Source organism: Nannospalax galili, unplaced genomic scaffold (assembly GCF_000622305.1).
Source record: "Nannospalax galili isolate Female #2095 unplaced genomic scaffold, S.galili_v1.0 scaffold559, whole genome shotgun sequence".
Classification (NCBI taxonomy): domain Eukaryota; kingdom Metazoa; phylum Chordata; class Mammalia; order Rodentia; family Spalacidae; genus Nannospalax; species Nannospalax galili.
In genome coordinates this window covers 4,360,355-4,378,371 of record NW_008343479.1, presented here as the reverse complement: position 1 = coordinate 4,378,371, position 18,017 = coordinate 4,360,355, and the positions used below count along the sequence as shown (strand labels likewise).

General features: G+C 38.3%; 1 protein-coding gene across 3 annotated transcripts in view; it reads right to left on the bottom strand.

The window, feature by feature from the left end:
- The window catches only part of Ccdc50 (coiled-coil domain containing 50), an 85,851-nt gene that overhangs the window by 17,117 nt on the left and 50,717 nt on the right, over positions 1-18,017 (bottom strand). For 2 of the 3 annotated variants that reach the window (XR_003850555.1, XM_008839696.3), the window contains exons 5-6: positions 10,516-10,633; positions 5,704-6,231 (exon numbers count right to left, since the gene is read on the bottom strand). Coding sequence is in view for 2 of the 3 variants with exons in the window: in XM_008839696.3 (XP_008837918.1) it covers positions 5,704-6,231; positions 10,516-10,633 (646 nt within the window). In the remaining variant the exon portion in view is untranslated. The remainder of the gene's footprint in view (positions 1-5,703; positions 6,232-10,515; positions 10,634-18,017) is intronic. The other variant, XM_008839695.3, reaches the window with a different exon arrangement.

The following is an 18,017-nucleotide window of genomic DNA, read 5'->3' as shown; positions in this document are numbered from 1 at the left end:
TCCTGCAACACCATCTCCTGCAAGTTAGGTGAAAACATGTCCATGTCAAAATGACCTTTCATGGCCTTGGTCTGATACATGAGCCATCTACTCTAGATCTTTCCTGTAGCTTTCACCCTTCTGTTAATGTAATTATTAAATTTTAGGGGAAAAAAAAACCAAAAAGAACATATCAGGAGAACACAATGACCACAAATTTCTGTTTCTCTGTGGAGAAAGGAACATGAAAAAGTAGTTGACGTGACAATTTTTTTTTTTTACTTTTACATGTTATAGGCAACACACATTTTTTATGAATTTTAATTAAGAAAAATATTAATGGTTATTTCAAAACTGTGAATACTTCCCTTTGTAAACTACAATTAGTCAACAATGTGAATATACTGCACTCAGAAAAAAATAAACAATTCTAATACAAGCGTTGGAACCATCAATTGAGCATTACGTCATCAAAATAAGTATATTTCAACACTGTCTTTAGAAAAATGTCTCACTACACTTGATTGACTAGCTATTAATACACAAATATGAATGAACGGAAAACTAAATGAAGAGCCTTTAGGTTATTTACTGTCATAAGTGTCCTAAGCTGTAATAGTTAATTTCTGTCAACTAGTCAGAGACCTTGAAATACCTGTGAGGAGGGAATCTCAACTGAGGAGTTTCTTTCATTAGATGGGCCTATGGACATATCTGCGGGACCTTTTCTTGATTGTTGATTGATTCTGTGAAGGTATAGCCCACTGGGGGCAGTGCCATCCTTGGGCAGGTGGGCCTGGGTTGTGTAAGAACAGGTAAGCAAGCCAGGGGAAAGAGACCAGTAAGCTGCATTCCTCTGTTTCCACGGCTGACTCCAGGTTCCTGCCTTGATTTCTTTCCTTGGCTTCCCTAGATGATGGACTCTAACTTGCCAGGTGAAATAAACCCTTCCTTCCTCCTCTAGTTGCTTTTGGTCAGTGTTTTATCACAGCAACAACGAAGCAAACCAGGATACGTGTGAAGTTTGTCTGCGGCAAACTCAAAATCCAGACTCCCAGGCATCTCTACCTTATAAAAAGAGCGAGTAATTCTGTCTTTAATTCACACTTTCCAGGTTCTCTGTACACAGACTACCTTAAATCATCTATACAGGTACTGAATCTTGTGCTAGTCTCGGCTGGCTTACCACAGATTTCTGATTGGTTTGGGGTATTCCCAAGAGCAGATCATATATAAATGAAAATTACACTTCCCTGAATCATTAAAGGCATGTTTTATGGAAATTAACTGAAATTAATTAGGGAACTTAACATCGGAGGAGGTCAGTGGGCACATATCCTGCTATACCATACTCCAGTCAGTAGGCAGAAGATGGGCCAATGAATAGCCCAAGCCTGCTGGAAGATTTTCCATCTAGTGAAATGTTGGAAAGGATGCACTCAGCTTTCAAACCATGAAACTTTTTCACTAGTAGACCCTTCTATTCTACACAAAAGAATCAACCAGGAATGTATTCAAGATTAAGTTCTAATTTAACAGTCATAGCTGAGTTGACAGGATCATAAGATTATAACTATTATCAGTTAAGAGAATATAATTTCATTAATAAAATTCAGAATTGGAGGTAATTTCTCTTTCAGGCTCAAATACAAAGCTGAATACAGTTTCTTTAAATCCCTGCTATATCACTGGGATTTGAAATTCACATTACATAGAAACTCCCACAGTGTACAATACTGCCTTCTAGACCAGCAGGACTGGCTCCTCTACACAGTGCCCTTCACACCTGAGGTGATGAGAGGCTTTATGTCAAAAGGAATCACATATTCTGCAATGGGAAGCTGTCATTATAAATGCACAGAAGCTTTTAAAAGTTTGTTGTTGCTGTTTTGATACAGGGTCTCACTATGTAGCTTCCCATGTCCTGAAACTCGTTATGTAGACCAGGGTGGTCTCAAACTCATAGAACTCCACCTGCCTCTGCCTTCTAAATACTGGGATTAAAGGCATGTGCCACTATGACCAGTCATAAAAATTTTGTTTTTCTTTGAAAAAACAAAAACAAAAACAAAGTGAATTAGAGGAAACCGAAGGAACAGCTGCCTACATCTTGGTATTCCAAGTAGAATCTAGAAACTACTTTAAAATAGATGAGCCACATTTCAGTAGTTCATTTTCCCTTCTCCATCTCCCTGTTCCTGTCTCTTATGTGTGCGGTAGGGGGATGGCCATGCTAGGTGTTTTGCTGCTGAGTAACACTCCCAGTTTCCATGTATTTTTAAACCTAATTTTTTTTCTTTAGTATCCTAAAACTGAGTATACAAATACCTCCCAAAACGAACACAATTACAGCATTCTCTTTAAATAAAAGAAGATAAATGGGGAGGGGAGGGCACAGAATAGAGAGTTCTCAAGACAAATGAGAGGTCTCATTATTACTCTGGCTACCCTAGAGCTCACTACATAGACCAGGCTGGCCTTGAACTTACAGTGATCATTCTGTTCTTGTCTCCCAAAAGCTGAGATTCCAGACGTGTACCACTGCACTGACCTAAGTTTTTTTCAACAGCAAGAGCAGACACCAGTGTCTAATTATTATTATATCTTAATGTAAACCACTGACCTACTCCAAGAAGGTTGAGAAATCAAACAGGGCTTGGAAAGATGAAAGTTTTAAAGCAAGCTGAATATAAGCAGAAAAATACTGAGCACTTCATGCAGTAGACATTTTAATAGCTGTCTAGCAACATTATTGTCTAAACTCTGTGCTACCAAGGTAAACATTTATTTACCTGTAACCCAGTACTAGAGCCTGGGACTCAAAAATTTTAGACTCATGTCTCCAACCCCTTAGAACATAATTAAAAGCCCCAGAGGTTAACCATTCCTCAGAGCATATTATAATATCAGGTTCACCAAATTAAAAAACAAAAAAACATAGACGTTAAGGGCTGGAGAGATGGCTAAGCAGTTAAGAGCACTGGCTGTTTTTGCAGAGGACCTAGGCTCGATTCCCAGCACCCAGATGACATGACTAACAAATGTCAATAACTTTAGTTCCAGGTGATCCGGCACCTTCTTCTGACCTACAAAGGCATTGCACAACATGGGTGCACTTATTACATGTATGCAATGTATTCATACACATAAAATAAAAACAGTAAGAATTTAAAAATAAAAGACATGTAGAGGTCAATGGAATCACCCATCTCCTCCTACCCTCCAATCTTTGGAATGCCAATTGTCTACATTTGGTTACAGAGTAATTTTCTCATTAGCCTACTTAATGGACAATACTCTTTTCTGTATTCTCCCACTGCTTCTTGTTCACGTCTCATTTGCATAGTATAACTATTATGGAAGTGTTTATGTATCCAACTTTTAATATGTCATCCATTAATCCTCTAAAGTGTTTGTGTAGCCACATACTACTCCTCTGAAACTCAGATTTTGGCATAAGGATCAAATCAACAACATAGGTGGTATTCAGTATGGCTTGCTAAAGTGAACTTCAATTTTCCTTATAAACAAATCTTATGAGTTAATATGATAGAGAAGCCAACAGAATCAGAACGAATCTGCAACCTAGAAACCAGTTTTATCTGCAAACTAGAAACAAGTTTTGTAATCATAATCGCAGTAGAACATGATTAGACCCTGGCAGGTTCCTCCTCCTTCCCCAATAACCTTTCATGTCTTTAAAATGCAGTACGAGTTGACCGAAACCGAAACAATGAGTATGGTCTATTGAAGTTCCAAACAGCATGGTGCTATGCCACTGTTCGAGCCACATGGAAAATCTCCCTAAGCAAGTTCAAGACAATACGGAGAGCCTTTGCTGTGCCCATGATGGACTTCAGAGTTTAGCTTCAGGGGTACTAAAAACTTAAATTTCTTTCATTTCTTCCAAGAGACTCCCCAGACAGTAACCCAACATAGAACTGGGAAAATAACGGAAGACACCAATCTTATCTAAAGGAATGTTGGAAACTGATTGCTGCTAGGTGAGGAAGAGTTTATCTTCCTAAAATGAGGGACTCTGGATAGGCTGACTAGATTCAGTGGATGAACTTGCACTAGGGAATGGCTGGGGGCACTGGCAACATAGTGGACAGTAACAGGGATGATACAGTATATGGGCTCCAGTTGCGGGGGGCAAGGCTATGGGAAGGTGCCATTTGGGATAAGGTATAAAGATGAATAAGGTTGTTTGGGATGTTCTATATGAAATACACACACACACACACACAATCAATTAAAGAAAGAAAAAATAATTTCAACTGAAAATTTCTATGAGTTGCATACAATATATTTGGAGCATACTTAGACCCCTTCCCCTATCTGCACCCCAGAGGATTTATGTACTCTGTCATATACATTAAGACCTATCAAGCCAAGTTTGTGTCCCCACATGTCCTTAGATGTGTGTCCATCCACTGGAGCCTGTTTAACCTGTCTAGTGTCACACCCTTAAAGAAAGCCAACTATCCCTCTCTCAATAGTTATCAGTTGTCAATAGTTCTTCATCTAAGGTTCTTAATTCCTAAATCCACCTCATTTCTTCATTTGTTTATTTTTGTGGTTGTTGTTGCATATGCATGTGTGATGTGTATGTAAGCATGTGCATGTGTGTGCAGGTGGATACGCATGTGTGTATGGACACCCGTGGTTGATATCAGTTTTCTTTGATGTCTCTCCCCTTGTTAATTGAGGCAGGGTCTCTGGCTGCACCCGAGCTCACCATCTCTATCTAGTCTGGCTATCTAGCTTGCCCCCCGGGATCTTCTGTCTTTGCCTCCTCAGTATTGGGATCACAGATGGCTACTAAGCCTGCCTGACTTTTATGTGGGTTCTGGGGACTTAAATCTGGTCCTCACCCTTATGCATCAAGCCCTTCATCTAGTGAACCATCTCCCCAACACTTATCTACCACATTTCTTCATATGTATTGAGAACTTACCTATATTCGCATTTAGAACAACTGTAGAGATACAAACTTAGAGCATAAAAAGTGACTTAGACTTAAACTTTAATTTTCTACGTATCACTTCCAGGTATAAAGATGTTCAAACTGACCCAAAATGTGCATTTTTAGGAAATACACAAGATTATCTCTGACAAAAATGATCTAAAGAGATTGCCTATCCAATGCCTCATGTTACAGTGAGGAAGGGGTCTTTCTAATCGAGTACTTCTAGTCGTACTGGTGGGCAAACACTTGAGTCACTTACAACTAGGTCTTCTGGGTTCACTGAGATAAAACCAGAACTCCAGAAGCTTTGAATTTGGTATCAGAATATGTGATGAAAGGTCTTGGCAAATGAATCAGTATATTTGGCATGGACACCTCTACTTACAACCTGGATCTGAAAGAACCCTTCAAAGACTTAGTAGTCAGTATATTTTTGTTTTTAGTTTTTTACAGGGTCTCCTGTAGTCCCAGCCCACCTAGAACTCACTATGTAGACCAGGCTGGCCTGGATCTCACAGAGATCAGTCTGCCTCTGCCTCCTGAGTGGTGGGATTCAAGGCATTACCACCATGCCCAGCTTAACTCAATATTCTTATAGGAAGATCTCATACAAGATGTGGCTCCAAGATTTGTGTGAAGGACATGAGTTCAAACAAGATAGGAAGAAAGGTTGCTCAAGATGCTTATTAAGTTCACTGGTTACAGAGATAGATCTACAATACAAGGACTTCTAATAGACTATCCTTCATTACCTGTGTCATGGCGGTGGTACAGTTCTTCATTCTTTGAGAAGGGAGGAGTCCTAGGCCTACGTCTCCTTTCTTTGCGCTCACCTTGCCCATGGTCCCTCCCATACACAGTTTCCTTATGGGGAAGCTCTGTTTTCTTTGAGGACTTGGGTGAAAACTGGTCTTGGTGTTGGGGCTGTTTTTCCCAATTCCGAGTTCGATGGCAACTGTTAGCTTCCCAGTCATTAGACTCGGTGCTGAGAAACACCTCACCATTTATCTTCGGAAGGGAAGGCTTCCGGAGCCGCTCTTGATCAGGCAGTTTCCTTTTGTGCTGCTCACTGGCACTTTGGGCATCACTGCTCCCTTTGCCCCAGCTAGAGGCAGACAGGGATCTCTCTGGTGAACAGTGTTCTTCCAACTCTCCCAAGCTTTCCTCTGTATGACTTGGTTTCATCTTCCTCTGTTCCACAGTCTTCTCATTACTTTGGAGTCTACAAGACCTTGAGTATTCAGAACCCAATTCCCTGGCCCTCCTTGACCTTGGCTGGTCTGAGTGGAGGCAGAGGGATGTAAAAAATAAAAGTGCATAACTTAATGAGAATATGAATTCATAGACAGGAGTGTCGGGGCCCAATAGTAACATATTTTAAAAATTGATAAACTTGCTTTCCAATTTCACAGACTGAGATATGAGATGAATATTTATTGGAATAGTCCATGCATACATAGTCCAAAAGGTAAAAAAAAATAAAAATTATGTGAAATGATCTGAATCTGATAATGATTAGGAAGAATTGAGTACTTTCATATTTGCCAATAACAAAAATCATAGCAATTAAACATTAAATTCTACTTTATAAAATTAATTTGAAGCTAGTATAGATTTAAAAAATAAAGGTTGTGAAGACTTGTAAAATTGGGGGGAAAGAAAAAAAGCTTTGGGATGTCAGTCATAGATTTTCAAGATTCTCATTGGAAGTGATAGTAAAGACACAGCAAAGGTTGCTAATCTAATTTTTGTTTAAAGAAATAGTCCACAGATCCATACCACCTATGTGGCCAAAGCAAACTTTCCCAGCCAGTTCTGGAATGAGCCTATCATACAGTTCATCGTGGAAGAAAGGTAAAGTAGAGGAGAATTTTAAGAAATAAATAACTTTGTTATCTTGAGATAATTCTGTTCCTCATTTTAGTTGAAACTTGGCAAGGAAAAAAGTTAAAAAGGAATGTCATATGGAATACATTAAAAGGGCCATTTTCTAAATTATATTTCAAAAAGATTATCTTCTTTGAATAAAAATTAAGTATATACTACAAATACAAGTTTGCAGTTTAATTCAACTGCAGAACACCACATTTATGGGTGATTTTGTAGGATCTCACTAGACACAAGCATATTATGAACAAAAGAAAGCAAAACAATATGCATTCTGTAAGAACCTGCTAAGTTTAACAATTCTAAAGCATTTACTACACTTTGGAAGTAATAAGAAATCCTAATTCCATGGAAAAATGCTAAAATAGCTAAGCTATATTCCCTGATGAAACTAACCACTTGTTGAACTCCATTTGAAATAGGTGCCACAATTTGATGAGAAACACAAAAAGAAAAGGAGCATAAGCAGGCAATTTTAAGAGTTTTATGGTTTGATTGGGTGGGTTGATAGGGCTAATCTGATAAATGGAACAGAGCATAGGAAGGTATGTGCTAAATCTAATACTCATGAAATAACTTCCACTCAACAGCCTCAACAGTTTCCTTTTATATTTTTGGAAGGAAATTTCCTTCAAAGGGAAGTCTAGATCAAAATCTGTCTTCTAAACAGGTATTTCTGAAAGGCTTTTTGATCCATTGTTTATGGTCTAAATTTATATTTGACAGAAAATTAAAAGTGAAACCATTTCTCCAAGATAAAAACCTGTTCCTTCAAGGTGTTTTTCTGTTTTTGTTTGTTTGTTTGTTTTTTGATTTTAACTCTATCTTTACAACACAGAAAGAACTGGCTACTTCAGTGAATTAATATAATACTGACCAACCAGCTATTAAATGATGACCACATTCCCAGAACAATGGTTTGCAGTGTCCTTACCAGTGTGCTCACAGACTTGTAGGAAAGAAGTCTACTTTTAAGCCCAGAGCAAACACAGATGGTTTTGTTTGAACATGAATTTATGGGGTTATGGTATTTTTTAAAATTAGTTTTTATTAATAAGCTAACTGATAGTAGTTTTACTTTCTACAGTTTACCTATGTTGCCATCTTTAAATCTGGGGTAGGGAAGACAACAGTGGGAGATCTTGTTTAAATCCTTCCCAAACCCTTCTTGCTGTAGACTAAGATTTGAATATGTCTCCAGACAAAGTTATTTGGCAAATATAATTCACTCCTTCATTGGCATACGTGTGTTCATGTGTATATACTTATACATATATACATATATATATATTTTTTAAATGTGTGTCTCCATGTTTTCATTCAAAATAAGATTTTGTTTAAACAAAATATATGTAAGTCACATATGTATAAAAACTGCACTTTTAATACTTTAAATTTTATATTTGCCAAAATTAAATTATTTAATGTTTTCAAAAATCTTTATGAAAGATAAATTTTTATAATTTCATTTTATAGATGAGACAAAAAAAGCTTAAAAAAATCAGAGTAAATAAGTTTGTTAAAGCTTTAATTGTCCTAATGAATGGATAGGACTTAAATGATAGTCTTCAAAGACTATGGCTTAAAAAAAAAATCACAAATATGACCATGATATAAGCAGTTTTGAAAGAAAAACATGGATTCACAAATGAACAATTTATGCCATTTTTCAATGGACACATCTGGAAAATGTTTTATATAATTCAAATTTGTAACCCATAATTAATCATTTTTAAGTTTTATTAAAGCTTATAGAAAGAAAAAGGTGAAAAGACAATCATAATGATGTATTGTGATTATTACGCAACTAAGGAAAAATCAGAATATACAGGAAGATAGAGAATCACAATCAAAGAACTGACCAGATGCGTTGGGAAAGAACCACTGCAAAGAACATAAGGACTGCGTTGTAAATGCAAGGTGAATTATAAGGTAGTCTATAAAATCCAACTTATTCTACCTCAAAGTCATATAAACAAAGATTGTGTATTTAGGAACGTAATTTGCCAATAATACCACAGGTGAGGGAAAAGAAACGCCAGTGTCTGTAACACTCGTTCTGGTGGTCAGCATTCCTTTCCCTCACTATGTCCTCAACACCTCCAAAAGCAAGCACACATGCTATCTCTACAAGCTTAGAAAGCAGTTAAAATAACTACCATTTTATTTTAGATGTTCCTGAAAAACCATACGGTTCTTAACACAGTCTCCTACCCTGGAGGTGACTTGGGACAGCAGCACGTAATGCAAAGGTCTAAGTTCGAGTTAGTCTAGGATCCAACACTGGCTGGCTAAAATGAACACTTTAGTTACTCTTTGCTATCCTAATGTGGCTTAGACTTAAAAGTTTAAAACAGTTTTTTTTTTAATTAAGTGAACATGCTTCCAGAGCAGATTTTAAAATTTAAAAACAAAATGTGTTGCCACCAAAAGTTATATTTCTAAGATTTTAATTGAAGCTAAGGAACAAGAAATCTTTACATTCTGATGTTTATTATATGTCAACAAGTTTTCTTTCTTTGTGAATGATGTAATACGTAATCTCATCAGATAATGTGCATAGGGAAAAGGTTATTAAAAGAGAGGGGAGCATATGGAGGAGGAAGACATCAAGCATTCAAGAATCCACCTGTTTCCCAACAGGCCAGAGAGCTCGGCCTGTTTTAGGTAGAAAAGTAATTTAAGTACAAAAAAACATGATTTGGAAGATTATGCTCGAACTATAGCAGTCCTACCATCTATATCTGAATCCCTTCTGTTTTCTTCAGTAAAGGCAAACACATCCTATCTTCTGTGGTGGAATTATAGAAAGGCAGTTGATAACTGGTTTTCAAGGCCCTCTGAGATAACTGATGTTAAAATTTTTGTTCTCTAGGCTGTCTAAGTTTTATTCCCTGGTAACCCTAAAAGTAAAGCTTAAAACTGAACTTCACTAACAATGACCCATGAGATTAGAGGAACTCTCCATTTACAAATCTTTGAAAAGGAATCAACTATGCTTGCAAATAGTCATTTCCCAACATATTTTTGAGATAAGCACCACCACCACACCACCATCATCACCACCCTGCAAAGCAGGCACTAGGAACTTGAAACTCTAGAGAACTGCATTCCATCAGAAATTATTCTACATGGTAATCAAACAGCAGGAAAGCATAGATACCAAAACATTAACAGTGAATCTCAGTTTAATATTGTTTGTCATCAGAAGTTAAAGAAGGATTGAAGAGAACTTTTTTACCCAGTGACTGATGTATGATGTCCTTTCTTTATTTAGACCTCTTTCATAATCAAATAGCTCTGCTCAGATTTGTTTAAGAAAAAGGCAGTCTAGAAAAAAAACACTTTCTATACCACACATTTTGTACTTAGAAAAAAATACAGCATTATAACAACACAAAAGAACGCTCAAGAGCCACAAAACCACAGTCAAGTTCTAACAGCCAAAAAATGGTTGTCATACAAATACATAATATATCAATTCATTAAAATCAAATAGAATATAATTTTTTAGAAAGTCAAATAGAACCCTCCCACAAATCTAAATGTTCCCAAGTGTGTGGCAGTACGAGACATGTCCCAAGATCTCTCAGGTGACTTTTGGGACCAAATTAAGAGGAGCTCTTGTGGTTGAGGCTAAGGAGAGAACAGGTCGTAATACAGGCATTGGTTGTTACCTCCATCTTCATAGCAGTGATTATCTCCGTAAACATTGCCTCCAGAGAACTCCGGAATGTGCTTCTTTCTCTTTTTCTCTTCTTGTAACTCCTTTTCTTGCAAAAGCCGGGCTATGTCCTATAAAGATAAACAGGAAGAGAAGTAAGTCCCACCAGAGAGTGATCATACTTCACACAGCAGAATTCTACTTTGTACCCCAAGTTCTCCAAGGCTCTGTCCATGGCTCTACAGACTGCCAAGCATTCATCTCATGGTCCAAATGTCACAAACATGACTGCTCAGCAGGAGAGGCACAAAATCTAGAAAACCAGGCTTTATTTTCTCCCTAATTAAAATTTAAAGCTATCTAAATCTAAAGAGACTCAAAGCTACTTCTACAGCAGAATTGTCAAAATATGCATTTTGGGTCCCAAGTGGATGATTTTGAATGGGAAGTATACAGCAAGCTATAAAATTTTATAAACTGTCCTTATAATTATAAAAACTGTAAAAATAATTTTTAGTGACTCCGATTTAGCTTTACATGGAGCACACTGTTAGCAGAAAAAGAAAAAACAGTGTCCTATTTATTTCATCCCAGGCCAATTCTGAGCAGTTGCCATGGATTCTGATTCTATTCACAAAAGATTACTGTCTTTTTATAAAAGGAGAGGTATATACAAAAAAAAAATTAAATTAAAACTGTAAAATACCTCAAAGATGGTTAAAATACTTTTGAGTACCAAAAAGGGAGTATTATTTCTGCTTAAATGAATTTAATGCAAGACTCTGTACTGTGCTGGGTTTTAAACAAAGCACTGAATTTCAATAGGCGAAGTGTAAAGGTCTGAACAGGCATCAGGAACAGACAACAGCTTAATTAGAACATAAGGTGTGAGTGCTGTATAGAAAATGGAGGCTAGACAGTCTAAGGCTGGATACAGATATATCTCACAGGCAATCTCATGGAGTCTGTGCTCTACAACACAGAAGGAGCTGAAGGGTTGTTAGTAAAGGTTTGGAGCTTGGAGAGGCAGTTTCTGAATGTGCGGATTCTGCCCATGAATGCCCCAGATAAGAGCATGTAAATTTTTGTGCTCATGTACACTTTTCTAGAGCTAAGTTTCATATGCTCACCGGACTCAAAGCTCATGGGAACATGGCAATATTACTCATGGTACAAGTGATGATTAAAAAAATAGGTAATTTGATATACTTCTTTATAATAAGAAATGCAGGTAGCACTTAGATCTTAATGATGTACATTTAAAGCAAAAAGTACTTTTCTTTTTGAAAACTTCCAAATATTTTCAAAAAAATATACTAAGACTGCAAAATAACTTTAAAAACTCATTTGAGTGAATCAGAATTTTTTGACATATATAAAGAAACAAGTGCCAAGGATCTCAGAAAGTAACCAACTGTGACTAGTAATAATCAGATACATAGAGATTAGAGACGCATGTGCAAACATCTAAGTGTTAGTTGCATTAAAAGTGAGTTTTTCTCTATGAAACAGTATATTTTAATAATGAAATGGAGATCTTTTTTAAAGGTTAAAACCTCATTCAATTTTATGTCTTATAGGGTTTATACTGAGTACAATATTGAATAACTATTAATTCAACTGTGAACCTAAAAATTTACAACCAATTTTGAAAGAGATGCATCTTAGCTCTGAAAAGTGTTATTGAATATGTCAATGCTGTTGTAATGAAATATAAATAATAATAATTTTAAAAAGAAACAGGATAGATGGTAGAGCTAGGTAAACAAAATTAGAAATGACTGTATCCTCAGGTATTTTTACAGTTTGTCAATATAATCTTATAAATCTGGCAATATGTACAACAATGTCCAATTTTAAACTTTAAATATATTATTAACAAATGGTTTACAACCCATTTATGCACATATAATACACACACAAGAACACACCTGGTAAGTACTTACAGATAATCTATTTATAATTCCATGCTAGATACTTGAGAGTGCACTCACAAAATGCTACAGCTCAGAGCAAGTGGTAAAGGACATGGATGCAATCCTATCTTATACTTTTTTATTCACAAACTATGAATTTTTAGTACTTTAACAGAAAAATCATCCCCTAGGATGCTTCTGTTTTCCTTTCTAGCGCAAGCCAAAATTGTTCTAAAAGTGACACTGGGAGAGGAACATGAATATGAATTTCTTTAGGTCTCAATTCAGCCCTTTATGTCTACGTTCCAGTTACTTTCTATTGCTGTGATAAAAACATTGATCAAAACCAACTTGGGGAGGAAGGGTTTATTTGGCTTACAGGACAGTCCATCACCAAGGGGAGCAAGCCACTAAGCAACATACCTCCATGGTCTGTGCTCCTGGTTCCTGCTCTGAGTCCCTGCCTTGGCTTCCCCTGAGGATAGACTGTGAGCAAACTACCATGTTCCTCACCATCCTGAAGCAGCTGGCTTGATGGAATGGTGGAATGGTCTTTTAAAGACATAGCTACAGCACCAATCAGGTTGGTGGGAGTAGCCTGGAGGGCTGGGGCAAGGTCCTCCAGAAGCCGGTATATGTTTTGAATCACGTCCAATATATGGCACTGTTTCTTGGATAAAGGGGTAGAAGTGGGAATGGCTCCACTCACAATCACCCCTAGTGACCCACTAGGAAATCACCCCCTGTACCTGTGATTCCGTGCTCTGGTGGCCTAGAAGTCTGGTTCCAGAGGGGGGATTGCTTTAGCCAGGAGGCACAACAAACACTCCACTAAACTGGAAGCTAAGACTTCTTCCTGGCCACTTTGGGCTTCTGATGCCCTTAAGTCAACAAGCCAAGAAAGGAATAACAGTATTAGGAGGGGTGATTCAGACTCCCTGGGGCAAAATGTACTTTCTCTACAATGGAAGTAAGGAAAATTAGGTCTGGAAGGCAGGATATTCTTTAGGCCATCCTCTGGTGTTATCATGTTCTGTGATTAAGGTCATTGGGAAACTGCAACAACCCAATCCAGGTGGTAGGATGACAAATGGTCTAGAACCTTCAGGGATGAAGGTGTGGGTTACTCCTCCAGGGAAAGAGTTAAGACTTACAGAGGTGCTCACTGAGGGTAGAGGAAATATAGAATGGGGAGTAGTGGAAGGTAGTTCTATTGGCTAAGGCCTCGTGACCACTTCCAGAAATGAGGATTGGGATTGACATGAGTGTTTTTGTCCTATTTCGTTAAGAACATGCTTATGCACATATGCACATATATTAAGCAGGTATTTGTGCTTTTTTTCCTTTTTAAAAGCTGTATAATTGAGATACGAGTTAAGTGGTTAACTGTTGTAAACCTATATGATCATATATAGATTATGACATACTAAAAGACTAAGCATTCCTCAAGGATATTACTCCCTATTCTAAAATATATAATGCATTTGTGTTTGTATGTGAGATAGTTATATCGTTATGCAGAATTAATGGCCTTGCCATTGTTTTCATTTGGAAATTAAGTGTGACATAAAGAGATGCAATTGGGTGTCAAGTTGACAAGGGGTGGACTTATGATGGCTAAACTTGGTTTTCTGCTTGACAGGATCTGGAATTAACTGAAATGAGAGAGACTTTCTGCATCCAATTATTTGAAGCCTAAAGATCCATGAATTACCTTCTGATGGTAGTTCAATAAGGTCATGGCAGAAGGGAGTGGGTTTTTGCTTTCTGCCTGTTTGCCTTCTCTCTCCTTGGTGGGTTCACCTTGTTGCTGGGGCATTTCTTTGCTAATAGTAGAACCGACTTCTTTGAATTCCAATGCCGAATGAAGACTAGCAGATCTCCAGGAATGCTTCAGGGCTTTGGCACCAGACTGGGATTGCTGAGACATCCAGCCCCGTGGACTGAGTAACTACTGGATCCTCAGTCTCTCCAGTGTGGTACAGCCATGGTTAAACTACTCGGATTCTATCCTGTGAGCCATTAGAGAACCCTGAATAATCTACTGTATGACAAAAAGTGTGAACTATCCAATCTCAAAGTCAAAATGTTTTTGCCTCCTTAATAATCATCTCAATACATCTGTGCATGTTTACCAGATGCCAATGCCTGTGTCAGGGTCATCGCCACTGATGGCTTACAGAGTGACACGTGAATCAGGAAGAGAGATGGGAGGAGAGCTTGTGCCCCTCACACTATCAACTGTTACACAGAATTTCCCAAACTCCTCTACTGCTGACTATAGAAGCAGAAAGAAATACAAACGCCTTCCTGAATTACACCATTGACTAAGCTCCCCAAGTACCATTTTCCTAAGTGCTATGCTCTACAGTAAACAAAACTGTTGCTGCCAAAACTGAAGAAAAAAATACAAAGGAAAATTATCAGGTCCAACTGCCAACAAAATTATAGAACTATACTCTACAGACCTTATAATTGCTTTCCTGCTATTGAATTTAGTCCTCATTAAAATGTAGCAATAATCTATCTCTGAAGAGCTGAGAGTAACACAAGAATTATAGGCCTTCTTTGTAAATGCATTAGCTGGTCAAGGAAGTAGTCAATTAAGTAAAAAAATAATCATAATATGTCATGGACCTGAGCACCCAAATCTTTCTATCCTAAAACCTCAGTTTTCTATCTTAAGAAGAAATGATTTTCCAGATTTGAGGAAGAGAAGGACAAAGATTTGATGGAAAACTGCCAATGTATTACAGGAGAGGCTTAGTAGAAGCCAAGAATTCCACTGAAAGGGCCATTCTCCCCTCTGCTTCCCAATACCACTATGTTCCAATGCAATCACTAAGGTCACTTCAGGAAAAAGAGGTTTCCTCTGAAACAAGCTAAATGTTTAGTATTGGTCAGTGAGCTTGATATAGCTGAACAACTGGTCACCTTTGATAGGAACGGTCTTCTTGATCCTCAGCTTCCTTACTTTAACGACAGAGTACAAAACAGTACTTTCTTACTGCCTCTGTTCCAGAGAACACTATCTCAGCAGATCCTCCAAATAAACAGCACTCAGTGCAAAACATGTACCATAGCTAACTCCTTTTTATAATTTGAGAATTTCATACATGAACACTATACTTACTTTATTTCCACCCCTCCAACTGCCCCATACAACGCCTCCCATGCTGCCCCACTCCCTGTCAATTTCTTGTTCTCTTCATTATTAGTTACATATTTATATATACATTTATATTCATTACACACACACACACACACACACACACACATACACACACACACACTGAGCCCATTAATTGATGATAGGGATAACTACTTGATATTAGATAACCTATCAGCAAGTGCATCCCCAGAGAAGACTGTTTCTCCTTCCCTGAGCATCCAGTAACTGCCTGTAGTTGACGGGACCATGTGAAACAGCCCCCGCCCCCAACAGGGGCATGTCAACTGGCATCATTATGCATATCTTTGGGCAATCATATTGTGGAGATTTCATGGGTGCAGCTACCCTGTCATGTCTAGAATACACTTTCTAGCAGAAGGCATTGTGGTCCTCTGGCTCTTAAATTCTCTATACCCCCTCAGTCATGACATTCCAAGCCTTGGGTTGCAAGTATCAACTAGGGCTAAGGATGACACCATGGTCGCTTATTCTTTACAATTTGATTAGTTGTGAAACTTTGCAATAGACTTTTTCTATTGCAAAAAGGAGTTTCTTTGTCGAGCATTGAGAGCTACATTTGCCTGTGAATATGAGGATGAATGTTTAGAATATAGTAAGAAGCCTGGCATGGTGGCACATATTTTTAATCCAAGCACTCAGGAGGCAGAGACAGGCAGCTCTCTTTGCAACTGAGTCTAGTCTGGTCTACATAAGAAGTTCCAGGCCAGCTGAGGCTACAGAGAGACCCTGTCTTAAAAATAACAACCTCCCCTCCCCCCATACCAAAAACAACAACAGAAAAGGACACAGTAGAATATAGCAAGCGATGGCGTTGGTTTAGGAAAGTGGCAATAGTAGGTTCTCCTCGAGGGTCTATGTGCTCTCCAGCCATGGGTACTTGGCAATGTTTACAGTACCAGGCATGAATTTTCTTCTATTGAGCAGGCATTAAGTACAATTAAACAGATTACCTCCAAGACAACAGTGCCACTAATGCAATAGAGATATTTTGTTAGGTCCCTGATGCAACAGAGGCCAATGAACACAAAAGGCCACAAATAGCCAAAGTGTAGAAAATAAGTCTGCGGAGTATGGTCCTACAATAGGACTCTTATATTAAACTCCACCCACTCAGGGGTCAGGGACCATTGCTGAAGAGAAGGTGGAAAGATTGTCAGAGCTGGGGAAGGTAGTTCATGACCACATGGAAACAGAATCTTACAGGCTCCTGGGATCTTGCTTATATGAATCTATACCAATGATGTCAGCATGGACAAGACTGATGCAAACTCAAGCAGCCAAAACTAGGGAAATGGGCAGCAGGCCCTAATCTCAGCCTAAGAACTACTGGCAGCTGATTCCTGATGGGTGAGGGAGAGCTGATCTTCTTTAAAGGAGGGGCTCTAAATAGACTCACTAGATCCCAGTGGATGAACTTGCACGGAGGGACATCTGGCTCTAGTAACTTGACTCAATAGGCCTTTACATAAATGACAGAATACATGAAATCTGGTGGGGAGAGGGCTGACAGGGTATGGATAGGGGGAGGGGTATGTGCTGGATAGCTTTGGTATCAACGTGACACACCTGAGTTGAGGGAGCCTCATTTGGGGAATTGCCTCCCAGGACTGGCCTGTGACCCTGTCTGTGGGGTACCTTCTTGATTGTTGAGTGATGTTGAAGGGCCCAGTCCACAGTGGGTGGTGCCACCCCTGGGCAGGGCAGGTGGGCCTGTGTTGCATAAGAAAGCAGGCTGAGCAGGGACCAGGGGAGCAAGCCAGTAAGCAGTGTTCCTCCATGGCCTGTACTGCAGCTCCTGCCTCCAGGTTCCTACCCTGAGTTCCTGCCTTGGGCTCCCTGATGAACTGTGACTTGGGAGATATAAGCTGAATAAACCCTTTTCTCCCCAAGTTGGTATTGGTCAAAGTATTTTGTCACAGCAATGGAATGACAAACTAGAACAAGGTATAATAAAGATGATTAAGATGTTTTGTATGAAATACCAAAAAAATTTTTTTAAAGACTAAAATACAACTTAAAAAAAAAAAAAGACTATTGATTTTTTTAAGTTGATTTTGTATCTTGCCACTTTGCTGAATGTGTTCATCATTCCTAGAAGTTTACTGGTGGAGTTTTGAGGAATTCTTATCTATAATAATATCATCTGAATAGGGATATTTTGAATTATTCTTTTCCAATTAGTATCCCTTTAGTTTCTTTCTCATGTCTTATTGCTCTAGCTAGGGCTTCAAAAACTACATTAAAAGGAGTGGGGATGGTGGACAGCCCTTTCTCGATGTTGATTTTAATGGGAATGCTCTGAGTTTTTCTTCATTTTGAATGATGTTAGCAGTGGATTTGTTGCATATAGCACTTATTGTGTTGAGGCATGTACCATTCAGTCCTATTCCTTGTAGGACTTTTTAT